General features: G+C 35.2%; 1 protein-coding gene across 1 annotated transcript in view; it reads left to right on the top strand.

Moving 5' to 3' along the window:
* Nucleotides 1–19,466, top strand: part of PARPBP (PARP1 binding protein) — a 71,193-nt gene that overhangs the window by 37,553 nt on the left and 14,174 nt on the right. The window contains exons 5-8 of the mRNA XM_024732169.1: nt 2,024–2,194; nt 3,497–3,651; nt 15,123–15,306; nt 18,293–18,471. Coding sequence (XP_024587937.1) covers nt 2,024–2,194; nt 3,497–3,651; nt 15,123–15,306; nt 18,293–18,471 — 689 coding nt within the window. The remainder of the gene's footprint in view (nt 1–2,023; nt 2,195–3,496; nt 3,652–15,122; nt 15,307–18,292; nt 18,472–19,466) is intronic.

Genomic DNA, 19,466 nt, shown 5'->3' with positions numbered 1-19,466 from the left:
CTTGCAATTCTTACCCTTCTTGTTGCAGTTCTTCTAACATTAAGTTGTCCTCCAGCTTGTGTCTGCTTTTTGGATGCTTTCCAGTGTCTTTACATAGTTATGTTTTAAAATTTTTACCTAATACTTTGTAGTTGTTACCTGTGGGAGTTCACAGTATCACTTCTGTAATACTAGAAGTTGCAAGGCTTTGAAAAGCTATAGTTAGCTAATTTTAAGAAAAAGATCATTGAATACCCTGGTTTATCACTTGGCTGTGAAGGACAAGTGCCGTATATATGAAAGAACTGTTGCCCCTATCAAGTTCTCACAAATGTTACTTATCTTGTGTTTGAACAGTCTATAGCTCTGTTTTAGGCCAGTTAATGTCAACATCAACTACTTGCTATTATTTGCTAACATTTGGTTGAATCTCTATTTTAATTCTTAGTTGGTTATTTGGTATTGTGAAAGTCAGTATCTAGTAATTCTTCAGAAATTTAACAATTTAACTTCAGCCCTTATATCTTGCCCTGTAAAGAGACATGGGTATGGGACCAAATAGTGGCAGTTGGCCCATTCCCTACGCTTCAGGGAGCTTCATTGTTAGTGATTATTTAGTGGCAAATGTATGTAGGGAAATGAGATCAGGTCTCATCAGAAATGCAGCTGTATCTTTTATATCATTTTCTAAGAGACATTTTCCAACAATTATGATAGTTGTTATTTACTTATAGATTCTCATTGGTGGCAAGTTGTTTCACGAGCCAGGATATGTTCATTGTTTAACCCAAACTTTTGGTTTATATGGCAATTCTCTTTTCCCAAAGAGCTGAGTGAGATACTGTCATTGAATGATCATAAGTATTTTTGCTGCGTATTAAAAAAACATTGTTGGAATGGGAGAAAATACTTGCAAATGATACGACAGGCAAGGGCTTAATCTCCAAAATATATAAACAGCTCATACAACTCAACAACAAAAAAATAAACAACCCAATCGAAAAATGGGCAGAAGAGCTTATTAGACATTTCTCCAAAGAAGATCTACAGATGGCCAGTAGTTACTTGAAAAGATGCCCAACATCACTAAATTATTAGAGAAACGCAAATCAAAACTACAATGAGATATCAACTCATTTGCTCCAATAAAGATGTTAAAAAAAAAAAAAAACAACTCCAATGAGGTACCACCTCACACTGGTCAGAATGGGTATCATTAAAAAGTCTACAAATAACAAATGCTGGAGAGGGTGTGGAGAAAAGGGAACCCTACAACACTGTTGGTGGGAATGTAAGTTGGTACAGCCCCTATGGAAAACAGTATGGAGGCTCCTCAGAAGCTGAAAATAGAGTTTACCATATGATCCAGCAATCCCACTCCTGGGAATATACCTGGACAAAACTATAGTTCAGAAAGATACATGTGCCCCTATATTCATAGCAGCACTGTTCACAATAGCCAAAATATGGAAACAACCTAAATGTCCATTGACAGGTGAATGGATAAAGATGTGGTATATGTATACGATGGAATACTACTCAACCATAAAAAATAATGAAATAATGCCATTTGCAGCAACATGGATGCAACTAGAGATTATCATACTAAGTGAAGTAAGTCAGGAAGAGAAAGACAAATACCATATTATATCACTTATATGTGAAATCTAAAATATGGCACAAATAAGTTTATCTACAAAACAAAAACCGACTCAGATATAGAGAACAGACTTGTGGTTGCCAAAGGTGGTGGGGGGAGAGGGATGGACTGGGAGTTTGGGGTTGGTAGATGCAAACTATTACATTTAGAATCGATAAACGACAAGGTCCTACTGTATAGCATGGGGAACTATATTCAATATCCTGTGATAAACCATAATGGAAAAGAATCTGAAAGAATGTTTATGTGTGTATAACTGAGTCACTTTGCTGCACAGCAGAGATTGGCACAGCATTGTAAATCACTTATACTTCAATAAAAAATAAATAAAAGATTATTTATGAATTTAGAAATCTTCAATGAAGAAAATATTTTATTGTACAGGTACAGTTACTAGCAAAGAAAATTATCTACTCATATTTAAACCTGCTGGTGAATTCAAAGAACGACTTGGCTCTGGCTCATATTCTCAATATTCCTGATAGAGGACTTGGAAGAGAAGCCTTCACTGATTTGAAACATGCTGCTCGAGAGAAACAGATGTCTATCTTTTTGGTATGGACATGTTACCTTTTCAATATTTATTTTAAAGACTCTCTGAACAGTGGATCCGTGTACCTTAATATAGAATTCTTTTAACTATGACAGAGCAACTTTTAAATTGTGAATATGTGTTCTATGTCATGTATTTGAAAATCCGTGGTAGTTTTGTTTTTTACTGTATATTTTACTATATATATAGTTCATAAGGGAGAATTTCTCTAAAGCTGTGTTTCCCTACATGTGTTCTGCGGAGTGCTAACCCTGTTAGATTCTCCTTGAATAAATTATTTCCAGAGGCAAAAGTGCCTGTTCAATGCTCTTTGACTAAATGTTTCCAAGGGCAAAAAGTTGGAAATCGTGTATACTCTTACTGGATATATGTAATGCATGTATACTTCTTTCAAGAAGTCCTACCATAAAGAAACCTGCTTAAGTTAACCTTGTTATTTAACCTGTCATTTCCTAAGTTATTTAACCATGGAACTTTCCCCAGATTATTTAAATTTCATAGATTTTTCCTTTCTTAGGATATGCTTTGGAAAATACAGCTTTAGAACATTTTGTCTTTGATGGAGATGGCCTAATGTATAGCCATCATATTATATATACGTATTTTTATCATTGTAAAGGCAAGACCTTTTGAACTACACATGATCAAATGATCCTAAAATGTGCAAGCTAGATGGGGCTTAGTGATTATCTAGTCTAAATCTTTATTTTACAAATAAAGAAGCTAAGGCTTGGAAGAGTTGAATTAATTGTTCAACTTTGAATAAATCAACACAATTGACACAGAAAAATCCCTTTGTTCCATATAACAATTCCAGTAGCCAGTCTATTTAAGAATATATTTATTTTTTATAGGATACCACTGTTTAATTCTTTATAGACAGTGATATACTCTTTTTTTATGGCCATGCTGTGCGGCTTGCGGGATCGTAGTACCCCGACCAGGGATCTAACCGGAGCCCCCTGCAGTGGAAGTGCAGAGTCCTGACCACTGGACCACCAGGGAATTCCCAACAATGATATACTCTTATGAACATATTCTTACGCCCTTAATTTGTCTCTAACTTGGCTCCTCAGTTTCAGTCTCCACCTGTGTTGCCATCACCCTTGCTGGCATGAATTCTACATAACAGTTGTTTCTTTGATTATTTGCTTCCGAATGAAAATGTGGCATGAGTTATAAAAAGTGCTTCTCTTTACCTGTGTACCTAGAAATATGTAAATGTGCCTAGCTTCATAAAATAAGGTGTAGTTTTAACTTACTAAATCATTAAACATAACCAAATTATTTGTTTTAATTCATAGGTGGCTACATCATTTATTAGAACAATAGAGCTTGGAGGGAAAGGATATGCACCACCACCATCTGATCCTTTAAGGACACATATAAAAGGATTGTCTAATTTTATTAATTTCATTGACAAATTAGATGAAATTCTTGGAGAAATACCAAATCCAAGGTATGACAAATGTGTGTTATTAGTCTGTCTTTAAAACTTCACAGAATCAGAGGTAGATTAAAAATTAAGAGCTATTGAAATGACCAAGCATCAGACTAAGCTAGGAAGAAGAAACAAAATATCTATATGAGGGAGGGATAAATTAGGAGTTTGGAATTAGCAGATACAAGCTACTATATATACAGTAGGTAAACAACAATGTCCTACTATAAAGCACAGGGAACTATATTCAATATCCTGTGATAAACTATAATAGGAAAGAATACACCAGAAATTAACATGACATTGTTAATCAACTATACTTCAATTAATAAAATATCTAGAAATAAATTATAATCACATGACCTTTCCCCTTAAATTTCTGCTTACCTGTCATTCTAAAATTTTTGCCAAAGTCAAATGGCATGTTCAAATTAAATTTGACTAGAGAAGAGGGCTTACCATTCATTTTTTTTCTGGAAGAAATAGATATTTGAGGATTGGAAATGACTGAATAGATAATTTCTTTAAACTTTTTATTTAGCAATAAAGGAAACTCATACCAAGAATGAGTCAGGAAATTAATAAAAATATGATGAATTTTATATTCTGTTTTCTGCTAGGTTTTTTCATTTTCTTTTTTTTTTTTTACATCTTTATTGGAGTATAATTGCTTTACAATGGTGTGTTAGTTTCTGCTTTATAACAAAGTGAATCAGTTATACATACAAATATGTTCCCATATCTCTTCCCTCTTGCATCTCCCTCCCTCCTGGTCTCCTTTTTGCAGGCTGTAGGTTCGTAGTTCCCGTTGTGTTTGGTGTCTGTCATTTTCTTATGCATAAGTTTTTGATTTGTTTTTAAATGATACTGGAATTAAGAGGTGTTTTTAATCAGATAGACTCTTATTTATAATATTGGTATATTTTATGGTGAGTTAATTTTAGATTAATTTGTGGGGGGCAGAAATGGGTTGTATATGCTAGCAATTATGAGAGATCATTGTCAGTTTGATGGGTATGCCATAGCATAGTACTAATAAAAATAACTGGTATTTATTGAACACTTACTATGTATCAGACATTACACTGAACTCTTTATGGGGATTATCATTTGATCATTAAAAAAAACCTTACATTGTAGTTGCTAGATAAATACTCAGTTTAGAGAGGAAGAAACTGAAGCACTGGTGTAACTTACCTTAGTCACATTGTTATTAAGTAGCAGAGTTAGGATCTGAATTCACTTCTGACCCAGGGACCCATTCTCTTAATCGCTATATCTTATTCTACGAAACATGTTTCCATTTTAAGATTCCAAGAAGAATTTTTTTCAGGATTTTATTCTGAATTGTTTCCTTCTGTCTTCTTATATGGATATCTATTACAATGAAGTGAATTTGGAAGAGGGTTTGAATATGACTTATATTCAATATCAGTGACATCTGAATTTCTAAATAATATATTGGCCAGCCATTTCTTCTGAGATAGCAATATAATTAATTTTAAAGAATACTATATTTTTGGCAAAGCAAAATAAATATATTTTGTTGAAGTCAAATGGTACTATAGACTTACAGTAATAAAACCCTCAGAGGAATTGACTTTTAATATTTTTATGTGTGTTTATTTCTCTATTTACCTCATTTAAATGAAATTTTTATACAGCTATTTTTAAAATCTTTATTGAACTATAGTTGATTTACAATATCATGTTAGTTTCAGGTATACAGCATAGTGTTTCAGTATTTTTGCAGTTTATATTCCATTATAGGTTATTATAAGTTATTGGGTATAATTTCCTGTGCTATACAGTAAATCCTTGTTGCCTATCTATTTTATGTATAGTAGTTTGTATCTATTAATCCTGTACTCCTAATTTATCCCTCCCCCCTCTCCCCTTTGGTAACCATAAACTAGTTTTCTATGTCTGTGAGTCTGTTTCTGTTTTGTATATATGTGTATTTGTCTTTATTTTTTTAGATTCCACATATGAGTGATATCATTTAGTATTTGTCTTTCTCTGTCTGACTTACTTCACTAAGCATAATATTCTCTATGTCTATCCACAGTGTTACAAATGGCAATATTTCATTCTTACCTGTTGGATTAAGCGCTAGGGTTGCTTCCATGTCTTGGCTATTGTAAATAGTGCTTCTCTGAATATTGGGGTGCATATATCTTTCCGAATTAGTGTTTTCATTTTTTCCAGATATATACCCAGGAGTAGAATTGCCAGATCATATGGTAGCTCTATTTTTAGTTTTTTAAGGAACCTCCATACTGTCTTCCATGGTGGCTGTACCAGTTTACATTCCCAGCAGCAGTGTTTGAGATTCCCTTATCACCACATCCTCTCCAACACTTGTTATTTGTAGACTTTTTGATGATAGCCATTCTGACAGGTGTGCGGTGATACCTTATCGTGGTTTTGATTTGCATTTCTCTAATAATTAGCGATGTTGAGCATCTTTTCATGTGCCTGTTAGCCATCTGTATGTCTTGTCTGGAAAAATGTCTATTCAGGTCTAGTGCCCAATTTTTGATTAGTTGATTTGTTTTTTGATACTGAGTTATATGAGCTGTCTGTTTCTTGGATATTAAGCCCTTGTTGGTCTATGCAGCTAATTTTGAGTTTCAATTTTAGGCATTATTTATTAACTTCCTACCATGGAAGATGAGGATTTGCCACCCACTCACCAACCTCCCAATACTCCTCTTTTCCTCTCCCCCTCCTACCACACACACAGACACATACACACACTTCTCTTCTTCTCTCCTTCTAATATAGTTATACCACAGTATCAGGTTAAATCATATTTTAGAGTTTATATTATTATAACTCAGTAATTATTACCTACAGCTAAGCTGTATTATATACTGTTATTATACTTCCTTTCTTGTATATATTTTTGGTTTTTTCTGGAGTCAATGATTATCTACTTTTTTCTCTTGCTTTGCTTCTTATATATTTATTATCAATTCTTTATCGTTTGCCAATGAAAGTATACAATTTATTCTTTTTTATTAGGTCATCTATCAGTTCTTATTTTTGCCCTTGAAGACATTCCTTCTCTAGAGTCATCTATCTTCTTCATTCAGTTTGTATACTTTTGCTTGCTAGGCCTGTTTCAGAGTGTCAGCCATGAAGCTTCATCACCTTGTGAATTTTCTTTGCCTCTGCCTTGTTTCCAGGATTCCATGACTTTATTTTTAATTGGTTAAACCCCTTATTTTGCTCAAGTATCTTCCTGAGAAAAAGTAAGTGGGAGATATATATCATTATTCTCACATTTGATTGTATGTGATCTTATGCTTCATTTATTTCTCCAAGGTTATTTAATTTATATGATCATTTTTCATCTGCTTCCTGGATAGTCATTGTTTTATCTAGTTGAATGTTTTTCTTTTTGCTTCTGTTGCCCTCTTTCATGTTCCTAAAATGTCGGGTGATTCTGGACTGTTGTTTCATATTTAGGAATGAGACCCTATAAGGGTGATTAGCAACTCTATACAGTGGACTTCATTATAGCATAGTAGCCACTTGGCTCTTTTATTGGGAATTCTCCAAATGTGAATAATTGCAGGTCTTTTCTTTGGAACTTACCCCAAAATTTCCACAATGGCATCCTTTAGTCTCTTTCTGAAAGCAGTAAGTCTGGCTAGCAATATTCTGGGATTTGAGGGAGGGTAGGTTGATGCTGAGCCACCCAGTTCAATATGTAGACTTTTGCTCAGTCCCTCTGTTTTCAGTCATTGGTACCTATAGGTCTGGAGCCTCTCTGGCTTAGTTTCTTCAGCGTAATCCTGCTTTCCATGCTGAGGTGACAGAAGTGCACTAGCCTGATTGCTCAGAATAAGAGAGGAGATTCAGGGGTCTAAGTGTTCCTCACATAGACTGTCAACCAGCTTTCTTATTTGCAATGACACCTTCACCATAGCCTTCAGTATTGCCTTCAGTTTCTGAGATTACTTCTTATTGGTGTATCTTTTAGCAGTTAACTTAGGTTGTAGCTTTCTGTGTTCTGGGTAGTCAGTTATCACCTTTCCATCTGCTCTTCGTCTTTCTGTACTTTCATGATATGTCTCTGCTCTCGACTGTTGTCTCCTCTCCCATTCTGTTTTTCTTTATGGATTTAAAACATTTTCCTTTTTGTCACTTTAGTGGCACTTTAGGAGGGAACAGATATAAGTGCATATATTCAATCCAATGTAATTTGTTATAATTGCATTCCTTTTTGGAGGAATTTCTAGTTGGGGTAAGTTAACAGGGTAAAAGTACATCCATACATACACTTTTGTACAAAAGGGTAGAAGTACGTTTTAGAGGCACCTAAGGTAAACTTCAGTTCTTCAATTTAGCAGCCATCTATTTTGAATATCCTGTTTGGTCATAATGAGCAATTAATCTGTGTTCTAGGGACGATACTGAAGAAGTGGGTGTTTAAATAGTCCATCTGAGCAATCTCTATTTTCTTCTGTAAGGTGATTTTTGCATATGTTAAGTATATATGCATTTCATGGTTATAAATAGTAAAGTTATCAAAAACTTAAAACATGTATTCTATTTATGTAATAATGGAAAGATGTACAGAGGAAAGGACAGTTGACTTAGTTTGTGGGAGCCGGGGATAAGAGTGTCAGGAGTATTTACCTGTATGTTTGTTAATGGTTGAGCTTAAGGATGAACTTGAAGGAGTTAACCAGACATGGAGAATGGTGGTGAAATGAAGTCCAGATGGGGAGAAGGGAGGATATTTCCTATAGTATGGGTAACCTATTGGGACAATGTTTCATTGGTTATTCATTTTGTCTCATAATTTCAACTTCTACTAGTCCTTTAGCCACAGTCTATAAAGATTATAAGAAAAAACAACAAATCATCTTCTGTTTTTGTCAGTTCATTCCTTTTATAGCTCAAATTCTTGAAAAAATACTGTCTTTTATTCCACTTCCCAATTTCTAATGATTTAAAATATCTTGAATATGTCTCATGAGGCTGTAAACTCTATGAGGGCTTTATTGATTTTCTTCACTAATATTCCCTAGCCCTAGCACAGGTTCTGGCACAGAGTAGGCACTCAATACTTATTTACTTGTCTGTGTTTAACTGACTCACACTTATTCACTTTTCCACTCTACTGAAGCTGTTTTGCGAAAGATCTTATGATCTTCTAGTTGGCATAGCCTCTGGTCTCTTTGAGTCCTGAAGTTTGATCATTTTCTCTTTTAGAGCTCTTTTCCCCATAACTTCTGAGATTTTGTTTTCTTATTTTCTACTTAGCTCTCTGACTGCATATATGCAAATTCTAAATCCATATTTCAGTGAAATCCAAACTCTTTCCTGAGCTTCCAAAATATATCTTTATGTACCTATAGGTTGTTACGTCAAATGAAACTCAAACTTAGCATCTCCCAAACTAAATCTTCATCTTTCCCTGCGTACCTGCTTGATGGGTACCTCCTCCCAAAGTACCCAGCTTGATGAAGCCTTTCTGCCTCCAGCTGCCCAAGCAGAAATTTGGAACATATCTTTTTATTATTATTATTTTAGTACATCTTTATTGGAGTATAATTTCTTCACAGTACTGTGTTAGTTTCTGTTGTACAACAAAATGAATCAGCCATATGCATACCTATATCCCCGTATCCCCTCCCTCTTGAACCTCCCTCCCATCCTCCATATCCCACCTCTCTAGGTTGTCGCAAAGCACTGAATTGATCTCCCTGTGCTATGCGGCTGCTTCCCACTAGCTATCTGTTTTACATTTGGTAGTGTATATATGTCCATGCCACTCTCTCACTTCGTCCCAGCTTACCCTTCCCACTCTCCATGTCCTCAAGTCCATTCTCCCTTTCTCTGTCCCTTCATTCACTAAGATCCATCAATTCTTCTTACTTAACATTTTTGATATTCTTTATCTCTATTCCTGTAGCTACTATCTCATTTCCATTTTTTATGGAAAGTCTGTTTTCAGACTTTCATCCTTTCTTGCCTGGACTTTTTTTACTTATCTCCAAGTTGTTCATTCTGCCTCCAGTCTTGAGTTGCCCCATCCTTTTGTGCTCACTGCTGTCAGTGGTCTTTTCAAAACTGCAGATGTTACCGCCATAATTAAAACCCTTCAATGATTCCATATTAGGTACAGGATACAAATCCAGAAACCTCAGTATGGTGTACAAATTCTATACTCTCTACCTCCTGATTGTATCTCACCCTGGCCTCTGTCCCTCAACCTTAAAACTCAGAGATAAAAATGTATTTAACCCTTGTAGCTGAGTGTAAATTTGTACTAATTGTCTTATAATAGGGTGGTGGTGGTGGTAGGGAAGGGAAACAATAATCTTTGAGTCCAAGGAATGGTGGGGAATAGACAGACAGGGGAGGAATCCAAATCACATTTACCTCTCTGCTGCCAGCTTTTCATCAGACCATCTTAGCTATAGTATGGCTGCATTTCTACACTTTGCCAGTAGGTGCCACCATAAAATACATACTGTACTTTCACCTGAAAAACATCTTAAATTAGGAGTTTCAGGTTACATAAATTAGTTAGTACCCTGTTGTTCAAATGTTTAAAATTCTGTATTTCAATTTTATTACATAACAACTTTTTAGTACACACCTGCATTATATTTATTGGACTAAATATTATGCATTTATAGAATGTTAAGTCTAGCTGAAATTATCCAGTCCAGAATCCTAGTGTTACATTTTTCATTTTAAAATATTTCAGAATCATTTTTGATACATTTCATGTAGTACCTTTAATCACATTTAGTTTTTAAAGATACAATTTATTTAGCAAATAGTTATCAAATTCTTAAAGATGGTAGGGAAAAGACAAGTCATTCTATATAGTAAAGATAGTCAATAATTCATTAAAATATTACCCACTATTTGTATTATTGCTTATTGTTCTCTTTCAGTCACTGTGTTTTGATTCAGTCTTGGGGATTTAATTGTGTTTTTCCTCACTAACTTCATTTTTCTGTTTCTGCCCCAGAGTTTTAATGTGATGCATTTAGCAGTCAGGAACTTTGGTTAACCTCTTTCTCACCTAAATTCTTCTATTAATGTTTATCCAGAGTAGTCATATCTTCTGGGATGCTTTCCTGAAGACCTCCTTGTTCTCCTACCTCCCCACTTAAATCCCCTCTATACCTTTGTTATCTCATTGTATCAACTGATCAATCGTGACCTCTTAAAAAGAAATCTTTTATTCATTTTGTATCCCCAGTGCCTATGACAAATGTCCTGGCATCATTTGGATTAAAACTTCAGGAGTTTCTAGGCTCTAGAGGCAAGAATTTGAATTATGCTATGTTGCTGAGCAGGTATTTGAGGAGCTAATGTTGGCTCTTATAGTGAACATATAGCAATAGACTAGTCATAGCACTGGTGTTTGCGGTATTTTGCTAAGGGTCAAAATGCTGAGCTTGGCAAGCAACTGAAATACAAATCTTATGAATTTTTCCTAAATACAGTTCATTCAGGGGATTATATCATCTTTAAAATTTAGAATATTTGTTCTTGTAGAAGGAATGGGAAAAGAGGGCAAATGTGACTTTTACCTTTAATAGTACTGAAAGCTTTTTTTTTTCTTTTTTGTTCTTATAACTGATACTGTGACACTTTCATATTTGATTATCCTTCTGAATCTTTTCCAAAACTCTTCCATTAGAGATTACTTCCCAGAAAAATCACATAGTGTTAACTATGTTTTCATTTTGGCTACATTTCATCCAATTATTTTCTGTGTTTTTAAATGAAAATTAAGAAAAAGCCAGTTGGAAAAGAGTGCCTGTTTACATAAAATAATTCTTAAGAGTCCGTTCAGACTTCTGATTACAGATGTATCGCAGGCTAGGTCCCTTGATTGACCCTTCCATCGAAAATAATTAATACTGCTGGACGACATATTTATAAAGTACTTAAATGCATTGATGAGTAGGTGAATGTAATGAAAATAGGCCAAAAACTGGGGGAAGGAAGAAAGTCAGAGAGGGAAGTCAAGAAGGGAAGCCAACTTTTATTTTGAAAGAACTTGCTGAATTTGATGATCTGGAGGGTCTGTTCTTATAGTCACTAAAGTCTGAGGGAGCAGGGGACAAAGCCCAGGGACTGCCCAAGGTGAGGTGTCTGTTGGGACATACCCAACCTGTAGGGATACTACCCTTTCAGCATAAAATGAACTAAGAATGAGAGCTTTAACTTAATATAGGGTTTCTATGAAAGCCTACTTGGTAAAATGTTTTAGCACATTATTTAAGATTTAGAACAAGACAAGAGTTCCTGTTCTCATTTCTTTTCAGCGTAATATTGGATGTCCAATTCAGTGTTGTAAGGCAAGAAAAAGAAATATGAGATGTAACAATTGAGAAGGAAGAAATAAAACTATTTAGTGATAATATGATTGTGTATGTAGAAAACTCCAAGAATCTAAAGGCAAATTATTAAAATTAATGGTAGAGTTTAACAGTGTTGCTGGGCACAGATCAATTTAAAAAAGCAATTGTATTTCTACGTCATAACCAAATAAAAAATGTTTTTTTTAAAAAACTTCAAAAATATAAAATACATAGAATAAATCTAATAAAAGCCATACTAGCTCCCTTCCCCCTTGGAAGGTTCAGACTCAGTGTGGAAATCTCTCTCCCACTTAGGGTTTGCGTCCTGATCATATTGCTACTAGAGATTTTTGTCCTCAGGAAAACCCCCATTCATCCTGCTTACCACTCACAGCTTTCAACTTTCCATTCCAGCTTTTGTCACTTTTTTAGGGAAGAAATTAGGTGGTACTTGAAGATTTCCCCCGATTCTTACCAAGCTTAGGGGAATGTTCCCCTAGAGTAACTAGTCTGCCATAGTGTAAGTTGAAACTCTCTGAGTGCATTTCTACTGCAAATAATAATATGAAAAATAGGAAAATGTATGTCTTTTAATCTTACAAGTAAAAACTTCACACTCTTATGTGTGATAGCGGTCATTTATTCAGTAGTGGTATCAGTTATTTCTTCTGTGTGCCAAGTTAGTATGATGATTAGTAAAGTATGGTTCCTTTCTCAGGGAGCTAATTTTTTCATGAAATGTTTCCCAAGCTTGTCTAGTCATAAGAATCTCCTGTGATATCTTCAAAAGAAATGCAGCTATTTAGTATCCTTGTCTGGAGATTGTGATTCAGTAAGATGGGATCTGGAGCTGATATTTTATTTTATTTTCTATTTTTTACTTATGTTATTTTTTATTTTTAAAGAATCAGGCCCTTTTTATTATATGTGCTCTGACCAGACTCTAACAAAGGGCTGTTTGGCCGTGATCCACATCAAGCTCAGCAGATGACATATAGGTGAGCCCCTAACCCCTAAGAAGGACAGCAGTGCACTGAAATTAGCACATCATTGAGTGGGTTCTTTGTATCAGCAGAGACTAATCTACTAGTCTCCCTTTCAGATATTAACCAGTTACATTGTTAGTATTTGCATTACAGCTCCTATATTTTAGACTCATTTATTAGTGAGGGGACCTCCTTTTTCTCTGGCTTCACGTGTCCATGTGGAGGAACTTCCTCCAGAAAACACTACATTTCTCTGTCTACCCTTCATTCATTCTCCCCGACTCATAACTGGTAAGATTATAAGAACTGGGTATGGTTCCCTCAGCCTCTTTCTCCCTTTTAGAGCCGGCCTGCCCTCCAGGTGGAGGTGTACTCACTGGAGCTGACATTTTAAACAAATGCTGAGTATGATTCTGATGATCAGGCAAATTTGGAAGATACTGATGTAATGCACTCTCTGCAGTTTTCTTCTAACTTTCCTTCTCTATTTGGACAAGCTATTTGTATGTGAACGGTCATGTTTCCAGTGTCGTTAGGGAACCTAGCTTCTTTCCTAAAACATAAAGCCTGGCAATAAGGCAGTGAGGATGAGCACTATTCATAATTTCCTTTATGCTACTATAAAAGTCACAGAGAGGTTAAATAGCATATTCAAGGTAGAAAGTGAGGGAGCTGTGATGTGTGCTTAGGTTGTCTGACTCCATAGCCAGACCACACCACCTTCTCATTAGACACTGTGCAGCCTTTCCAGGGATACCTCTAGGGATGAAGATCTCTTAACTTCAAAAAAGAGCCCTCTTTTATTGTTGGACACCTTTAATGTCTTCCTTGTAATGGACCAAAATCCTTCCTCCTTGTAACATTGATTTTAGGTCAGCCTTCTAGAGCAGAACTGCAACCCAAATTCATTGAGGTTCAGGCTCAGTATAAAGAAACAATTGATTTCATGTTTGCAAAAATACTTGTCTGTTGGCCATAATTGGTCCAGTCTCTGGTTTCCTTTAGATTAGTATTAACTAGTTTAATTTCCTCTTCCATATAATAACGCTTCTCATGTTAGAGTGCAATATCATGTATTTAAGGTCAGTCTCCTTCCTTACCACCTTCTTCCTAGCCGAGAACAAACACTGTGTGTTCTTGGACAAGCTATTAAACCTTTTTGAGACTCAATTTTTTCATCTGTAATAATACTTATTGAATTGGTTTAAAGATTAAGTTATGTAACCTTATCATTAGTGTACAGGAATGCTAGAGATTTCTGTGCATTAATTTTGTATACTGCTACTTAACCAAATTCATTGCTAAGACAGTCTCTTCAGTAAGTGGTGCTGGGAAAACTGGACAGCTACATGTAAAAGAATGAAATTAGAACACTCCCTAACACCATACACAAAAATAAACTCAAAAATAAAAGGTTCGGAAGAACCTAGGGGCAGGACAGGAATAAAGGCGCAGACGTAGAGAATGGACTTGAGGACACGGGGACGGGGAAGGGTAAGCTGGGACAAAGTGGGAGAGTGGCATGGACATATACACACTACCAAATGTAAAATCGATAGCTAGTGGGAAGCAGCCGCATAGCACAGGGAGATGAGCTCGGTGCTTTGTGACCACCTAGAAGGGTGGGATAGGGAGGTTGGGAGATGCAAGAGGGAAGAGATATGGGGATATATGTATATGTATAGCTGATTCACTTTGCTATAAAGCAGAAACTAATACACCATTTTAAAGTAATTATACTCCAATAAAGATGTTAAAAAAAAAGATTAAGTTATTTAGGATTTTAGGTTTTTAATGAGAGGTGGCTAGTGTTATCTTCGTTGTACCTAAAGGTATGTATTTTAAGTATATTGCATGTATATAACTGCATCTGAATCTTTTATCATATATCATATATAACTAAATTATTTCCCCTAGCTTTTAAATCAAGGAAGAAGTAATTTACCTTACTGAAATAACTTGCTTTTAGAAAAACTTTTAAATTTTGTTTCTAATGGTTCTCATCCTTTTCTTAAATATGTTACTGTTTGATTTCTAAGATTAAAGCCATATTCTTTGAAAAGTGTTGATTAACTCTGAGAATTATATTTTCAAGCTTATAAGCATATTGACATTTCTCATACTATTATAAAAGTGATCTTATTTCTATTTTCAGTATTGCAGTGGGTCAGATACTCTCAGTGATAAAGATGCAGCTGATTAAAGGCCAGCACAGCAGGGATCCTTTTTATAAAGCAATAGAGGAAGTTGCTCAAGATTTGGATTTGAGGATTAAAAGTATTATCAATTCTCAACAAGGAGACTTAGCTCTTAGTACCACTGACATCAGTCCTGCACGGGTAATGAGGTTTTTATTTTTCATTATCCTTCTGTACAAAACATTATATCTTCTACTTGCTGTAGAAATGGTTTACAATTGCTACTTAAGTCAGAAGAATGTGTTTCCTCTGTTATAAGATGTTGAAAATATAAGTTTCTCAATAGATTATGCAGGATTATGTTCGACTTGGGTAAATCATAATCTCTATGGGCCAAATTGTCTCTGTTTGTTAAAGAAGCACATTGGATAGTCTTCAGTATCCCTTGTAGCACTAGAAATTTATAATTCTTGATGGATATTAAGGTATTTTGTCATATTTTTCAATAATTATTTTTCTAAAACAATTATTTTCCCATTTAATCAGGTATAAAATAAGAGTCTGGTGTCTCTGGTTATGACCCCAGTACTAGGCACTCCACAGAACAACAGCAGAAATAGTTTCTACTCAGCAGTTTATTTTTCTTTTATAGAATTTTTCTATTTCCATGATCTCTTATTTACTACCTCCATTGCCAGATTACTGCAGACATTAGGAATTTTTCCTATGCTTAGTAATTGTTTAATTATATATTCCAGAAAATTTACCTCTTTCTTGTTTTTCTTACATAGATAGTCTGACATTATAAGGTATTAAAACTATAGTTTTATAGGAGAAATTGACTACCATGTCTTTAGTTCTAGAACAGAATTTTGGAGTACGTGTTATAGTAATTCATTTGTTGCAGTTGAATTGTTCGGGTAACAAAATCCCCTTTTTATTAGGTATAATTGTGATAGCCCGTGTATGAAGAAAGACTTTTGCTTAATTTTTATGATTCACTTATTTTTCTGCAGCCCTCGGTCACTATTTTTAGCTATTTTCTATAACAATGCGTGTTTTTAGTTTAACTTGAAGGTGGGACGTGGGGGAGATTCTGAGTTATTTCCCCACATATTTCATGTGTGTTAACACTTCCTATGACAGCTTGGCTCAAATGACAACCAGGTTTTATTATAAGTATAAATCAGGAACTGTCACAGCTCAGATAATTAAGAGCGCCCAATCTCTCCCATTTCCTGTCACAAGAAATAAAGATGCAGACAACCTGGTTCTTAATTTTATGTTTTCAACTAAATTAGACATCTTTGAAAAATACGAATCAGTACTTCTCAATGAAGTTAGTATTAAACAGTATGGACTTCTCGGGTACTAATGAAAAATATATGTCAAGCACTAGATTGTGATAGGCAATTTGTTAAAATTCTGGTGTAGCTATACATTACAGTTCACTTGGCAGCCTGAGTCAGCCAAGTAGAGAAAGGAGGCCAAGACCATGTTGATGAAACCTGAGGAAAGTGGTACAACTATAATAGATGTCCTCAAAAGGGTGACTCTGATATTTAAGCACAACGTCCAACAACCCTATGGGTTAGGCACTATCATCATCCCTATTTTACCAATGATTTAACTGAAGCACAGTGAGGTTAAGCAACTTTCCCAGAGGTATACAGCACATACAACTGGTTAGTTGGTATGAACCCAGCCAGAAATGCCATCAGAGTTTGTTCTTACGTGTGTCTATGTGTAATATTATCTTATCATATATTTTCCCTATTCTTCTATCTAGTTACTAAGTTTTTCCAGCTCTTCCCTTTTAATCTGCTTTTTCTTTATCTCCACAGCTACTATTTTAGTTCACTGCTACTACCTTCTTCATTTCTGAGCTGGACTATTACAGTCTCTTAATTTGTGGTCCTGTCTCCAGATTTAATAACAGTCTTACCCTGGAATATAAATATTTTACACATTTCCATCGTTGCTGTCATTTTTCTAAAATGTAAATAGTATCATTTTATTTCCTTGCTTAATAAAGGAAGAGATTTTATCCTTGTAACAGATTGACTTATAACTTCTTTGTCTGATATACAATGCTTTCCCAGGCTCATCTCACATGACTCCCTGTCTGTTACCCTGATCTTCAGCCATTTCATGCCATGTAGTCTCTGAAAATACCATGTTCTCTCTTACCTTTTGTGTCTCCTCTATGAAGCCATCCTTGATCCCAGGGTAAATTGATCATGACCTTTGGGTGTGCTCCCACTGCACAATTTATACATTCTCTTCGAAATAGCACTTAGGGGACTTCCCTGGTAGCGCAATGGTTAAGAATCCGCCTGCCAATGCAGGGGACACGAGTTCGATCCCTGGTCCACAAAGATCCCACATGCCGCGGAGCAACTAAGCCTGTGTGCCACAACTACTGAAGCCGGCACGCCTAGAGCCGGTGCTCCACAACAAGAGAAGCCTGCGCACTCCAACGAAGAGTAGCCCCCACTTGCTGTAACTAGAGAAAGCCCACACACAGCAACGAACACCCAATGCAGCCAAAAATAAATAAATAAATAAATTTTAAAAAAGGAAATAACACTTAGCACTCTGTAATGCCATTATTGGTTACTTATTTATTTTATAAAAGAGCCTACGGGTTCCTTGAGACACTAGTTTTTACCTTTGTAGCCTTAGCTTCAAATGCAATTCTTGGGACTTAGTATGTGCTTATGGGTGATTACTGAATGAATGAAGGTCAACTAGTTTTTTTATTTTTGCATTTGAGTAGATCTTTACAGCCATCTGTGGGGTTGGTATTCAGATCACCAGAATCTCACTTCTGGTATAAGAGAGAAAAAATATCGGTATACAAAGAAGTTAAGTCACGAGGCTGAGATCACATAGATTGTAGCTAAACTTTCTGACTTATAAAGACTAATGTTATTTTGACCAAAATCTAATGTCTTCCTTTGATGATACTATTTTCTATATTTTTTGTGCTTCTGGAAGTTCATAAGATTGATTTTATTATGGCTTGAGGGATAAATATTCACATGCTGTAGAGCCACTTCTCGTGGCTGATTTTTTTATAGCTTAATAGAAGAGGAAGAACAATAGCACATGAAATGGAAAAGAGTGGCTGATTGACCCAGCTGGGGTGATTGTTACATTTATTTGGAACTGTTTCCTGTTCTAGCCAAAATCTCATGCCATAAACCATGGCACTGCATACTGTGGCAGAGATACTGTGAAAACTTTACTAGTTCTTTTGGATGAAGAAGCAGCCAGTGCTCCTACCAAAAACAAAGCAGAGCTTTTATATGATGATGAAAACACAATTCATCATAATGGAACTTCTATTCTTACACTTTTTAGGTAAGTAATGTGGAAGTTATATGTATGTGAATATTAACTTAAGTCTATAAAGGAAATTTTTGAAAAAAACACCTCATTTGTTATAAAAGAAATACATGCTATGGTTAGGAAGCTTGGGAACTACAGAAAAGTATGAAGAGAAAATATAAAAGTTAGTTAAAGGGAGATTGAACATTTGAATGTGAGGGAGTTATATAGAAAAGTATTTTGTGAGAGTATGACTGGTGTTTTTTGTTTTTGTGTTCTTGTTTTTTGCTGTGGAAATATTTGCATAGATATTTGTGTCAAAAACTTTGCTAAATGCTTTCACTTATATCAGCCCTCACAGCAGTGTCTCCCCAATTTATAAGTGAAGAGTTAGAGACTTGAGAGAGATAGCAAGCAATTTGTCTAAGTTGGCAAGCAGCAAAGGTGTCTTTCTCCAGAACCTGAGGTCTCTGCTCCAAAGATTGTGCTATTTTGCTTGAGAATAGGAGAGTTGGTATACACCAGACTTACACTGGAATTGACATTTACTTGTTCTTCATCGCATTATGGAGAAAATACTAAATTACTGTTGGTATTCTGTGCAAGACATTGATACTCACCAGTTTTAACAACAATTCGGTCAAACACTGAGTTGGTGGTATTTTTAATTAATGAACATTCATTTATAGAAACATTTAAAATTTTAGAATAGCGGTTTAAAATTGTATTATTACATTGTGGAGGATTTTAAAAAAATTGTCCTGTTTGATCTTTTCTATTTTCTGCTTGAGCCACTTTCTAGAAATCTGATTTTAGTCTAAAATTGTTCATATCTATCTATGATTGCTTTACCTTCTCTCTCTCTCTCTCTCCTGTGCTTCACTATCTTTTCTCTTTAAAGAGAAACTTTATAATGCTCTATCATTCAGTGTTGTCTTCTAATTCCTTTGCAATGAAAATTTATTTTATCAATGATTTACTTATACCCTGTGTTGGAATCCCAGAAAAGAGTATAAAGAAAATGAACC

Source organism: Neophocaena asiaeorientalis, unplaced genomic scaffold (assembly GCF_003031525.2).
Source record: "Neophocaena asiaeorientalis asiaeorientalis breed wild unplaced genomic scaffold, Neophocaena_asiaeorientalis_V1.1 scaffold418, whole genome shotgun sequence".
NCBI classification, from domain to species: domain Eukaryota; kingdom Metazoa; phylum Chordata; class Mammalia; order Artiodactyla; family Phocoenidae; genus Neophocaena; species Neophocaena asiaeorientalis.
This window is presented reverse-complemented; position numbering and strand designations above follow the sequence as displayed.